This window comes from Solanum stenotomum, chromosome 9 (genome assembly GCF_019186545.1).
Source record: "Solanum stenotomum isolate F172 chromosome 9, ASM1918654v1, whole genome shotgun sequence".
In the NCBI taxonomy this organism is placed as follows: Eukaryota; Viridiplantae; Streptophyta; class Magnoliopsida; order Solanales; family Solanaceae; genus Solanum; species Solanum stenotomum.
Genome location: NC_064290.1, coordinates 4,450,844 through 4,465,229, shown reverse-complemented (window position 1 = coordinate 4,465,229; position 14,386 = coordinate 4,450,844). Strand labels below are relative to the sequence as shown.

At 32.4% G+C, this 14,386-nt stretch overlaps 2 protein-coding genes across 3 annotated transcripts; both read left to right on the top strand.

Annotated features, from left to right (window-relative positions):
• The first annotated feature begins 4,095 nt into the window (after nucleotides 1-4,095).
• Nucleotides 4,096-8,702, top strand: LOC125875720 (uncharacterized). Of its 2 annotated transcripts, none has more exons than XM_049556739.1 (5): nucleotides 4,096-4,191; nucleotides 4,239-4,477; nucleotides 6,206-7,270; nucleotides 7,392-8,084; nucleotides 8,431-8,702. In XM_049556739.1, the coding sequence occupies exons 3-5, from the start codon at nucleotides 6,221-6,223 to the stop codon at nucleotides 8,467-8,469; spliced, it is 1,782 nt and encodes a 593-aa protein (XP_049412696.1). In that variant the 5' UTR covers nucleotides 4,096-4,191; nucleotides 4,239-4,477; nucleotides 6,206-6,220; the 3' UTR covers nucleotides 8,470-8,702. The 2 variants fall into 2 exon arrangements, with proteins under 2 accessions (XP_049412696.1, XP_049412695.1); XM_049556738.1 differs by having other exon boundaries at nucleotides 7,389-8,084.
• Nucleotides 8,703-11,390: 2,688 nt separating this feature from the next.
• On the top strand, nucleotides 11,391-11,741 carry LOC125876131 (glycine-rich cell wall structural protein-like). Its single transcript, XM_049557247.1, has one exon. It carries the CDS (start codon nucleotides 11,391-11,393, stop codon nucleotides 11,739-11,741), a length of 351 nt encoding a protein of 116 aa, XP_049413204.1.
• The last annotated feature ends 2,645 nt before the right edge of the window (nucleotides 11,742-14,386 follow it).

The window sequence follows — 14,386 nt, the reverse complement described above, 5'->3', positions numbered from 1 at the left end:
GTAAATTAAAGTGTATCTCAGTAATTAACTCTTAATTGTGACACGATAAAAAAAACATATAATGATTCATGTATTATATATTATTATCTGCTTATTTATTTATAAAATAAAAAGAGAGAAAACAACTATTAGGACTCTAACCATTGTATGCTTTAGGAAGATAAAATAAAAGACCTTGAGGATGAAAATAACTCTTTCATTAAAAGAAGTTCAAGCAAAATATTTTTTGAAGAAGATTTTACTACGAAAAATAGGAGCATATTCTAAAACAAGGTATGTTTTTAGACGTGACTTTATATTATTATGTTGGTTCTTTTTTGTATCTGATTAAACAATTTGATTAGTAAAATAAAATTTGATGATTCTGTAAATCATGTGTTTGAGTTTATTCTCGAGGTCTCTTCATTGATAAGTTTGATTGAGATTAAACAATATACTTCCACTCATAATATAATATTCAAGGTGTTAATCTTAATTCAAATTATGAATTTCACATCGGTTTTTCGGTTTAGTTTTGCACTATTTGATTTGGATTTTTTGGTTTTTGGTTTTGTAAAAGTGTAATCCAATCCGATCCAAAATAAATTTGGTTTGATTTTCCTCTATTCGGTTTGGTTATTCGGTTATGTCAATAATTAATAACATAACCAAAGTAATAATATTTAATCCCTTAAATATACATTCTAATATAAATTATAAGTAAAACTTAAAACACAATACTTATAAGTACACCTATTATAGATGACATAAAATATAAATGTAATCATCATGAAAGACAATAACCAAAAAGGGACAAAAGTGGTTACCTCCAACTTAATTCTAAACTTATATATATATATATATATATATATATATATATATTTTATATATATATAATTGATAATTGATTTTTTCGGTTTTTATTTTTTAAAATCCGAAACCAAACCAAAAAACCAAACAAAGTAATTTATTGATCTAAAACCAATCCGAAAAACCAAAAAACCAATCCAAATAAAAATTTGATTTGATTTAATTTGATTATTCGATTTAATCCGAATAGTACACCCCTACATCTATCCACATGAGTAAAACAAAAAAAAAAAGTAAAGAAGATCTTTTCAAATTATGAATTTCATATTTAATTTGTCCCTTAAATTTCATTTCTTTGTACTTATTTTTGGAGCCTACAGCTTTATTTTCTGTCACCTGTAGGGTTCTATGATGGAAATTATTGGTACTTTAGTAAGAAAGAGACATTTTAAACATGAAAATCTTTCTTATTAAAAAAATCTTTGGAGCAGAACCCAAAAGGGTACTAAAAGCAATAGTGTATAATGAGGCCCATGCGCCATAAATCTGCATTTCTATATATAAATGGGTCGTGCATTTCTATATTTTGGTATATAAATGGGTCCTTCATTTGTATATTTTGGTATATAAATGGGTCTTGTATTTGTATATTTCGGTCTATTTATATATTTTAGTATACAAATGGGTCCTGCATTTGTATATTTTGGTATATAAATGGATCCTGAATTTGTATATTTCGGTATACAAATGAGTCCTACATTTGTATATTTCGATATACAAATGGGTCTTGCATTTGTATATTTCGGTATACAAATGGATGGCAAAAAACATGGAATGTTTGCTGCAAATTACAAATAAAAGAAACTATGGCTATAACATTTAATCTGAATTAATAGTTTTATATTTCATACAATTTTCCCTAAAAAATATAATACAATATACAATATATGGAGTTTGCATCTAACACAATTATAAACTTTTATTGATTTAACATGATTAAGTGATGTGTATTTTATTTTTATTTGAAACATATATATATATATATATATATATATATATACACTATTGTAAATCTAATACTAATAACATATATCAGCCTTATTACTATTCCGAGTAATCCAATAAGGTTTATATATAAATCTTATTGTTTTCAATAATCGAAGAATCTAATAACATATTAAAACTTCATTACATTATATAAATTATATTATTTTCTGATTTTTATTATACTAACAATAAAAATCATTTATATTAAGAAACTTATATAAATGGTGATATATTAAAAAATTAGGGTGGGGCGAATTGGGGAGGCAAAGGAAAGTGGGTGAAGTGGTGATATATTAAAAAAAAACAATCAGTATGAAATATAATTTATTAAACTTATTTTCTTTTTCATAAAATAATCATATTTATGATTTTAAGAACCTTATAGGAAAGTTTTTTCTAAAGCACGTTAAGCCATCAAAACAAAAAATTTAAAATTCAAAACAACTTTCCTTTGTTAAGCCATCAAAATAAAAAAATTTAAATTCAAACTCAAAACAATTTTCCTTTGTTAGTCCTTCTCATAGAGCCCACGACTCTATTTCTTTTACTTGTAGAAGCTATGAGGAAAATGATTTGTCATTTTTTGTTCACGAAATTGATTCATTTTTTCTCAAATAATATAAGATATTTTGTAGATGAAGAAATATAAAAGAAGGTAAAGTAATAAGAATAATGTTTCTTCCTTAAACACCATCATTATTATTCATAAATTCAGCGTGATCTATGTAAAGAGGATAATATATACACATTCTTATCCTTACCTTTACATGAATGGATAAAGAGATAATTTCTATTCACCATCGACAATTTATCTCCTTTATTGAAACTTGAAACCGAAAATATGAACAAGCTCATACATCCTCCTCGTCCAGTTTTGGTCTAGCCCTAGATACTTTAGATTTAACTCTTAAGTGGATTAACCATTGATTGCTAAATAAGGAAACCAAATTATTGAATTTTAATTATTTTTTCCCCATTAATTGGGAATTGGATTATCATAGCAGCAAAAATACTCTATGATAGTACTATTAATATGTGCATTACAAAAGTTGCAAAAGTACAATATAAAAATACCTTGCACATGCATCGATTTAGCAGAATAATTTTTGCTATGTTATTAAATCATTTAGTCAGAGGGCTAATGAATTTAATTAAGATTGAATAGATCCAGCTAACCAGAATAATTAATGCTCTAATTATTAAAAACCACAGTACTTAAGTACACGTACATTAACTCTCCTTTAATTTGCCACAAATCAAAATACAATGTACTAAATTGCTTCATAGCCTTAATCCAATTTAAACACCTAACTCAAAGAAAAATATTACTTCCTCGATTCCCTTTTACTTGTCAAATATACTGAAAAATATTTTTCCTTTTATTTTCTTACTTAGCAAATCGAAAAAGATTTTTTTTTTTAATCAATTTTCCAAAATCAAATTGAAAGTATTAGTGATTAAATTTAGTCTTACAATGTACCATTCATAACAATAAAGTAAAATACATCCTTAAATTAATACATTCTTAATAGAATAGTATGGTAAAAATTAAATTACACCGAATATTTATATTAAGTCAATAAATATATGACACATAGGTGTTACATTCATTCTTATCATTTAATCATGATTATGTTTATACATATTTTAATTTTATTAAATCATTAAGTTAAATTATTTTAATACAAACATTCAATGCATAGAAATACTTATATGGTAAAATAGAAATCTAAAATGAACAAGCTAATCATTTAATCTTTCACCCTTTGTAGCGGGAAAAAGGGGTATTTTTTAGCTAAAAGTAGTAATCCCATAATTATTAAAGAATGAGGTGTTGAAGAACCTAGAATAATTAATAGATGAATAATTATAGACCAATTATTATTATTTTTGTAAAAAAAGACAAGTTGAGTGGTTCATAAAGTAAATAAAATTCTATTTCCCAAGATATCACAACTTATAAATGAATGACAATGATGCATGTGTATGACTGACTTTTGAGGGGCCTAACCTCTATTTTAATAAATGCCATCACATGATCCAAAAATCCAAGAACCAAAAGACCAAAAAGTTAAAATAAAATAACTCTCCGTTTCAATTTATTTTTCTTATTCAATATTTTTTTTGAAATAGTTTTTTTTTCCCCACAAATTATGTCAAGAAACAAAGTAACTAGCATTTTTTTACTAAAATAAAAATTCAAAATAAATATAAATATAAATACAGTGTTAGACCTTACGTTACCAATCCTGACGAGTCAAGGAACTTGTGGATTCTTTTTAGCTAACTTCAAGTTATTTATTTGAATTTAAAAATTATTTGGTACAGTATTTGTTATATAGTTTTTAAGTGTTGGTACTTGATAAACAATTTGAGTTTCTCCATTAACACAACTACACAAGGTAAGCTTAAGTTCTCTCAAAGGAGAATCAAGAAATTAGCCCTTTATTCTTGTCTTTGTGTATTAGCTAATCTATATTGTTTTTCTATCTTTATTTTTTTTTTCTCTCTCTTAGCTCATATTTTTTTTTAAAGATTTCTGATTTTTGGGTGTTTTACAGCTAATGTATACATAGTGTTTATGCTTATTCATTCAACCAAGAAAGTCACTTTGCAGTTCAAGATCATCTTTTTATCAAAGGTACTAAATTTTTTTCACTGTATTATTCATTTTTTTTCAGTCTATAATGTATTAGCATTGATTTCTTTAGAGGGGTTTTGCTAATTTTGTTGAAAGGGATTTCTTGGATTTTGGTATGGTTCAATTTCCATTTGATGTCTAAGAGTTCTTTATAGTTCCAAGTTTTGATCTTTTTTGTTGTCTTGCAACTCTGGAAGAAGAAGAGGGTGTTGGGTGGGTGGGGGTGGGGGGTGTTGGGGGTAGGAAGGGTCAAAGGTTCTATCTTTTTTGTGTGTTCTTTTGTTAGATATGTTGCATGTAGAAATGGAGATTATTGGATTTGGGAAAATGGGATAATGTATTAAGGTAAGTAAAATTTGGATTGATAACATGTTGGTTTAGATAGAAATAGTATCAAGTTTCCATGAGTTCAAAGATTGGATCCTCAAGAATCAAAATTTTAAGGTTAGGCTTGTGGAAATGCATCATTTTTTTGAAAATTTAATTGGTAGTTTTTGAAGTAAATGGACTTTTTGTGGAGACTGGTATGAAGCTGCAGTTGTATTTTTACCTCCGAATCTTGTAGCTAAGCTTTTCCATTTCATGATCCAGAAACTTACCTCATTTGTTCTTTCAAATCTTTTATTCATATCAATTTGTATGAGTCAATTCAAGTATATTAAAGTATGATATGGTTGAGTGTGAATCTGGTAGCATGGGCGGAGCTAGGGGGGTGCAAGGGAGTTCATCTAAATCTCCCTTTCCCCTGAAAATTACTGTTTTTTATGTATATAGACTAAATTCTTTTGATTTTCTCGTGTGTTTATTTCTTCGAGCCTGTTTGGATGGGCTTATAACTTTTGGGTTCCCTTAGTGAAAATCCTGGCTCTGTCACCGTCTAGTTGACAGGAAGATTGCACTATTTAGGTCGGGTGAGGGCAGAGTCACATGTCTATAAGTGAGATTAGTTGGTTGTGGTAGAAATTTTAAGCTAGTGGCAAAAACTCATGAACTATGTACATGACAGTTTGTGCTGTTAAGGCCCTACATGTTAGCATTCTTGTCTAACTATTGGTGCCAGCTGCAAGCACAAACTGATGAATATGTGGGTCTTTAACAAGTATGGTGTTTGCTTTGAGATCTTATCCAATGTAAATGAATGCTGTAAAGGTTTAGACAAAATGCTTTTGCGATTAGATAATAGAGTATAGTTGTTGTTGCACTTATACTGGGGTTTCGTGTTTGCCAGGACTTATTTGTTGTCAGGTTAACAACGTTTATCTACTACCCGCTCTTGACCCCACTTGTGGGACTATACTGGATATGTTGTTGTTGTTATATCTCCGTGTAGGATAACTATGAGATCTTGAGATCTCTAGCTTTAAAGAACCGTTAGTAAGTTTGCCATAAAATATCTAGTATTGGAATGACGGACCTAAATAGCGTGGAACAAACACAGGCTGGACTAGGGATATCGATGATTGTTGTTTTTCTTAGAGAAGCGGAAGTAAGCTGAAAAGTACAAACTTGCATTAACTCAGTTATGAAGTGTTCCGAAGAGTAACATCAATATGCATTGATTAATTCATCTGTTGTTACAAGTAGTAAAGTGTAGCAGATGGTTTGAATAGTGTTTTATTATTAAGTATTTTGTTGTTAATATTGGGAAAAGTATCATTTGTTATATTGTTGGTATTGTTATATATAGCACTAGCAGTAAGTGTGACAGATTGATGGTTATACCTGCAGAAATAAGGTGTTCCTATGTTGCTAAAGAATCTCATGGAGGACAAGCAACTGAATTTGGATCAACCGTTTCTGTCAGTAAGACGAGTCTCTCCAACAGTGACTTCTGGGAGTGATGAGACAAAGAAGACTGAATATTCTCTCCCCACCGTGACTCATCCTCCTTGTTACAAATCAGAACTGAAGTCAGGCCCAGTGAGGAATCCAGGAGTCGTGCCTTTCCGCTGGGAACAGAGCCCTGGAAAACCTAAGTATGAAAGCAAACGGCAAATTCGTGCTACTGAGAAACCACCTATTGCCCCGAGACTTCCCCCAGGGAGGAAGCTGAAAGATAACCAGGATTCTATTAAAGCTCATGAAAGTCAAAATGTTAGTGAAAGCCAAATAGGAAATGCTCAACATTCCACACCGAAATACATGAATTTGGACGAAAAGGTGAAGAAGATTGAGAGTATTGACTGCTCAAAAGATATGATACAGGATATGGAAAAATGTGATTCAGAAGATGCTGATGAAGTATATATGGATGCCCCCAATACACTTTCAAGAACTGAATCATTCTTCGTGAATTGTAGTGTAAGCGGCTTAAGTGGATTAGACGAACCAGAAGCAAAACCATTTGGTACTTCTTTAAGAGATCCACAAGCTAGAGATTTCATGATTGATCGGTTTCTGCCAGCTGCCAAGGCCATGGCTTCAGAAAAGTCCTTAGAAATGCCTCACTATGCTCCCAGGAAGCAACCAGCTGTTCAGGAGCAACCAAGACAGCCCAAGAAGGTAGTAAATGGGGATAAGCGGCCTCAGCTGCGTTATGGACCTAGTTTTGCACTTCGTTATTCCCAATTCCATGATAATTATGAAGAAGAAAGTGATGATGATAGTTGTTATGATGGAAATCTACCTACTAAAGTTTGTGGATTATTGCCTCGTTTTTGCTTGAAAAGTTCGTTTTGTCTTATGAACCCTGTACCTGGAATGAGTGCTAGAACCAGAGTACCCATGTCTCCTGCCAGTAGAACACAGACTGGATCATCATCTACTGCTTCTTGTAGCGGATCCGAAAATGAGGTATCGATTTCCACCGTCTTTCTTCCCGTCACTTCTGTTGCTCTACTGCAGCCACTTATATTGTGCTAACTTCCTCTCCCACATTTTCTTTATCACTTATGGCTTTAACTTATTGCAGCAGTCCAAATCTGAGTCAGTGGCTGGATTTGTCACAGTTCATGCACATGAGGACACAAATGATCGCTTTCAAGAATTATTTGAGTATCAGAACATTGCAGGTGAAGCGGATTTAACAGCTCCTCTGGCAGAGAAAACTCTTCATGTAGATATTGTACATAAGGTGGAATCTCCAATTATGAAATCACCTCCTAAAGCGGAGAGACCATTTAACTTACAAGATGAGAATCAAGATATTCTTAAAAAGATGGCAGAACAAAAGCCCTCAGTGGATTCTTCACTTAGTTATTTTCCACCATCATCAGCGGAAAAATTGAACAATGGAGGGGAAATGATGGCACCGACAGCTTCTGAACAAGCTCAAGACCATTACCAGGATGCAGTCGCCTCAGTGAAACCCAAAGATGATGTTAAACGAAGTACCAGAAAGCAAACAGTACGAAAAGAAAAGTTAGAGAACTCACGCATAGCACATTCAAAGCTTCCTGCTTCCCCTCCTTTACCAAAATCTCCATCAGATTCATGGCTTTGCCGTACTTTGCCTTCACTGTCCACGAAAAATCCATCTTCAAGATCATATGTTGGGACAGGAATAAGTCCTAACAACCAATCTTGTAAGCCACTATCTAGTGATCCCAAGTGGGAAACAATTGTTAAAACAACAAAGGGACATCAACAGCATTTGCGATATACTGAGGTAAATTCCCTCTCACACCATGTTCAAGTTTGTGAGAGACATCTTATTTTCTTGCTGTTGTTTCTGCTGCCTCTTTTTTTATCGCTCCTTCAACCGAGGGTCTATCAGAAACAACCTCTTTACCTTCTCAAGGTAGAGGTAAGGTTTATGTATGCTCTACCCTCCCAGACCCCGCCTGTAGGATTACACTAGGTTTCTTGTTGTTGTACAGTGTTCAAGTTTGTGCACTTCTCTTTCCAAGACCAACCCCCAAACTCGTTGACTTTGGGAGTGGCTTGGCTGATTGTCTGCTATATTTATGCATAACCTTTTCTCTGTTTTCTAAAATTTATCTCGAATCTACCAGGAAATGATGACATTGACACCTATACCAGAAGCTCAATAGAAGACCTATTAATACAACTGGTTGCAAGATGATTGAAAATATTTAGTTTTTGTCTGATTTTACACTTCCATTTTCCAGTTTATGATGGGTTTATAAATGTAAGTTTTGTTCCCAAGTTCATATTCTTATTATTTACACCATGGAATAAAAGTCTTTGTACAGGTATTTATAAGTGTAAACTTGAAGTCTCCTTATATATGATTTGATTCATAATAAAAAAGTTTTCTGGTTTTTATGATACATTCCATGTTTACTGATTGATCATTACTTGTACAATTTACTCAACAATAACAACGACATATCTAGTATAGTCTCACAAAGTCGAGTCCGGAGACGATAGAGTCTACCATAGATATAGAGAGATTGTTTTTGATAGACTTTTGGTTCAAGGGGAAAAATAGTCCAGATTCCAGAATACTTGTACAATTTACTCAACAATAACAACGACATATCTAGTATAATCTCCCGAAGTGGAGTCTGGAGACAATAGAGTCTACCTCAGAGATCGAGAGACTGATAGAGAGATTGTTTTTGATAGACCCTTGGTTCAAGGGGAAAAAATTGTCCAAAGTAGTCCAGATTCTAGAATACTTGTACAATCTACTACATCATGGAGAATCTATGTAATATTTCATCTGATTGATTTCTCACATGATCAGTCAACTAATAGTTAATTATCTCAGAAAGTCACTTTCAAGGTCATAACTATTAATTGAGTGACCATCAGAGAAATCAACTCATATTGCATAAGATTCCAATGCAGGATGACGAGTGTTTTTGGCCAAAAACATCCTTAAACTATACCCTTAACTTAAATTATTCTTAACAAAAAACATCCTTCAATATTTTAAACTTAACAACTTCCATCCTTTTGTTAAAATTTGACCAAAAAAATAACAAAATTCATACAAAAATATGTGTAATTCATACTACTCTCAACAAAACTCCCTAAATCACCAAAGATTAAAAAAATCTCTTCATTCTGTGATACATGTAAAATACTATTGTGAATTCTTTTTGACAACAACACTTGGTATTATGTAGATCCTTTTATTAGCAACTTTGTTTTAATTTATGTTTTATTTGATTTGATATTAAAAAATTTCCAGTTGAAATATTTTTTTCTCATTGAATTTGCAAGAAATGGTGGCGTCTTGAGACTTCTACTTTTAATAATGGAGAAAAAAACTCGAGTGCCATATATGAAATTCAGAATCTTGATCACTTAAAATATCAAATTGCCCCAAAAAATTGTTGATCTAATTACATTTTGACTTTACAGAAGGTGAAGATAATGTGAAATCAAGCTCCTGCTTCATTAAAGTTGGTAAAGGAAAAGAAGAGCATATCATATCTCTTTGCAACACCATCCTAATTTTATTTCTTTTCAGCAAATAAGGGTCTCCAAAAAAATAAAATTAGGGTGGGGGTGGGGGGGGGGAACCTTTTTCCAACGGATAATGAAATTATGTGGGAAATTTTTTACTGAGAGCAGTGTGACCTGCACATGTTTTTGTGTAAAATCCATTAATTATTTGACAAAAAATTTTAACAAAAGGATGAAAGTGGTTAAGTTTTAAATATTTGGGGGATGTTTTCTGTTAAGAAGGATAATTTAAAAATGTAGTTTAAGTTGAAGGATGCTTTTGACCAAAAACTCGTAGGAGGACTATCAAACTCGGACTTTGATACCGCTTTAAATGGATGATCTATCTGAGTGCACTTCGGAGGTCTGACTCTGATACCATTTTAAATGGACATTCGACGTAACTCAATCTTAAAAATTAGTTCGAAAGGGAAGATTGTCTCAATACATGGAAGGTAGTCTAGACCCCTTCCATCACATATAAGATATTCTTCTTTCATCACAAATGTAAAATTATTTGTTTCCTTTTGCAAAATTCAATAATGACCCGAGTAGCATGGGGCACGTGGAATCCCATGTGAATAAGCAAGGACCACCTTGTAAGAGTCCTTGCAAGACTAAATACTCCTAGATGACCAATAAAAAAGTAGTACTGTGAGGGAAGGGTGAAGAGAACCCCATCAGGGAGTGAAATAGAACATGAAACCGTAAGCTCCCAAGCAGTTTGAGGAGCTAGGGCTCTGACCATGTGCCTATTAAAGAATGAGCCGAGAAATTGTGATCCGAAACTCATAAACTAAAAATTCTGACTCCAACTCTAACCGAAAGCTCCAAAAAAATTCGTCCAGTTCTTAGCAATTTCTATTCTTGAGATCCCTGACAATCTTGATGGCCAATAGAGTTATGAAGACTATGAATTCTTTTAGAAAATTAATGGTCAAAGATTACTAGAAGAGTTGGTCAATAACAGTATTAGGATCATGTAAATTGCTTATTTTCTAAAAGTAATAATATTTCTAATGAGGGAAATTATTACTTTAAAAATAAAAAAATAGTCCTTCTGTCAAAAATTAGAAAAAATAGTAAAGTTAAGTGACATGATCCTAACCAACAGTTATAATATACTTCATTCGTTTCAATTTGTCTATCTTAGTATACCTGGCTAAACATAACTCCAATTTTCGAATATTATTTTTCACTTTGAAAGCAAAAAATACTTTTTTTTTTCAAATTTCACAATGAAACATGGACAAATGCCTAGTTTGTCTGGAAACGGAATAAAATAAAGAAACTTTTGAATCTTATAATTTTAAACTAAAGATGTGTAATGTACCTACATGTTCATGATTAATCTGGTAATCTTAAGCATGCCAGGTGAAATGTTGGAATTAAACCGTTGTTGAAAAGGAAAGATACATTCTTTTAAATAGACTAAAAAAGGCAATAAGACGAGCAAATTAAAATGGAGGGAGTAATTATTGCACTCTATGTAGGAAATGAGTTATGAGTCCTCTATAAATGCATTCATGTTGTATAGGAGAAAGTAAATAATATAATGGCTAGGTTCTTGGTTTCTTCTTTGAATGTTGATGACAATTCTAGTAAAGCTAGTGCTATTATTAGTTACTATGGAGTCTTGTTCTTGCTCTATGTTATCATTTTCTCTGTTTTAGTGGTGTCAATAGTGGTATTTTCATGTACTGATCATCCTGAAAATGACAAAGTATCTAAGAAGAAAAAGAAAATCAAGTCCAAGTCTATTGGTGCTAATTGTGGTTCTAATTTTGATGGTACTGGTGGTGTCATCATGTATGCTAGTGGTGCTGGTGGAGGAGGTGGTGGTGGCTGTGGATGTGGCGGTAGCAGTGGTGGAGGTGGCGGCGGCTATGGAGGTGGTGGTTGCTGAGTGATTGTAAACTCTATATTATATGGGCTTAAAGTGTTTTGTTAAGTTTCCTTTCTGTTAAGCTAGCTTATATAAAAAAGCACTATATGGTTTCTTCTATCCCACAAATTAAGGGTGTCAATAGTATGGTTCAATCAGTTATTTTATAAAATTTATGTCATATTGATTATTTTAGCTTGTATAATTAAAATTAATTTTTTTGAAATCATCTTATCATCTCGATTTCTCTTTGATATTGCTACGATGCAATTGATTTTGAGTATCTTTTTACTTAAAAATCACGTGAGACTCACTCGTATAAGTTAGAACACGTATTCAGTAGGATTTTGACAAAAAATCTTTGGATATTTTTACTATTTAAAAGGTGATAAATTAATACAACATGAAAGACGACAAGAATAGAGATTCATCCCCATATTCCAAACTAGTAATGTAAAACAAAGTAAAGCAAAGCCAAAAAAATTGGATGACACAAGTGAGAAGAAATTAATCAAGATGGGACTTAAGAACAAGTCTACTAAGATTAAGAAAACTTTAGGAGTCATTTGGTATGATGTATATGGTATAATAATTTCAAGGAAAAAATATAACACTATTGGAGGAATTAGATAGTCTTAGAATTACTTATCTCACCATGTATACCATAGTGATGAGTTAAGTTATCCCATATGCATGGTCTCAAAATAATTATTCCTGAGATAACTTGTTTCTAACCAAACAACCTAAATTATATACGAGGACAAATATCTAATTATACCTTGTAACTTATTAGTTATTATTCAAGATGCTAGAACTCATTTAGGGTTGTAAGCAAAGGTGGAGCTAGAATTTTCAGTAAGAGGGTTCAAAATTTGTAGAAACAGACACATGAAGTAGCCGAAGGAGGTTCGACATCTACTATATATACATATAAAATTATTTTAACCATGTATAAATAGTATAATTTTCCGTCGATGGGGGTTCGGATGAACTAGGGGTGTTCATAAATCGATTTAACCAATACACCGAACCGAAAAAAACACTATTGGTTTATTGATATTGGGTTATTGGGCAAACGATTTTTAAACGGTTTTGCAAAATTTTTTATTGGGTTATTGGTTCGGTTTCCGATTTTATGATTTTTGTTAATGGTTAAACTGATAACCCAATAAGAGTATACTAAATTTACTAGTCTTATTGTTAATGGTTAAACGATTGTTACTTTTACACTTTTTGTTAATGGTTAAACGATTGTTACTTTCACACTTTTTCCTTTGAATGTGTCTAGTGTCTAAACTTGCAAAAAAAATGATTGTTACTTTTATGATTATTACTTTTATGCCAAATGCTGGAAAAATCATATGATTTATATGAAAATTTTCTTATCGTGTATATAATACATATGAGTATTTTCTTATTGGTTAAACCGAAAACCAAACCATTAAGTACCATAAACCGATAAGAAATATGTTATTGGTTTGGTTATTGGTTTGATGTATTTACAAACCGAAAACCGATAAACCGAACCGAACCAACCGATGTGCACCCCTAGGATGAACCCCCATTGTACAAGGTGGCTCTGCCCCTGGTTGTAAGTCATTTCCTTAACCATCAATCCTAAGACAAATCTTTTAATACATTTTTGGAAAAATTACATAAATACACGACTCTTGATATCATAATCTCTAAAATTTCCTACCATTTAAAAAAAAATACAAAAATTTCCTCCCAAATACATCCCTATATAATAGAATGAAACCGTTCAAAAGGGGTACACGATATTGGGCCTTGCAGGGTAAGGTTAGTTGATTAGACCCGACAGGACAATCAATTATATGACGGCTCTCGTCGACCGGGATGGCAGTTCCACAAATCTCACTACACCGACCATAGTAAACTCCTTCTCATTGTACCAAAATAGAGGTCTGAGTACAACATCACATTTGACTCCTAAGGAAGGTACAACCCAACTATGAGGTCTATCAGCAGATGTTACAATAAAATGTATATGGCTCTTTGCTGGTAGAACCACTCTATTGTCGACTTCTAATAAAGTGATTGACCCAATTCTAAATGCATAGGCAGAGGGGAACTTTCCTAAAAAGCCTAATAGCAATTAACCGCATTGGAAACGACGAATCACACTCTGAAAGGAGGTTCTCTCCCAATAGATGTCTGGAGGGATATCCCCTCTCGGATATGGATACATCCCTCCCATTAAGTGACATATCATTTGCAACATCAAACAGCCAAAGAATGAATCCGAAAGCAATGAAAAATCTAAGATTTATGTAATTGGGAAAACTTTTGGAATAAGATATAATTAACCCCCAAATGTATAGGATTTTTGTACTTTATACGGTTTTTAATATTTCATTATTTTTTACTTAATCTATAGGGAATATTAGTAGCTAAGTTGCACCCCCCCCCCCTTCCCCCGATTCACCAGTTTGCTAACCTACTTGTCGGTTACCCACAAATTTGTAACCATAATAGGGCTCTGGACTTACCCCCACCCTCCAGTGATTCACCAGTTTGTTAACCTACTTCTTGGCTACCCGCACTCTGTAACCAGAATAGGGCTCTTGACTTAACCCCCTCCCCCCGTTTGCTAACCTACTTCTTAGCTACCCACACTCCATAAGCAGAGTAGGGCTCTGGACCCC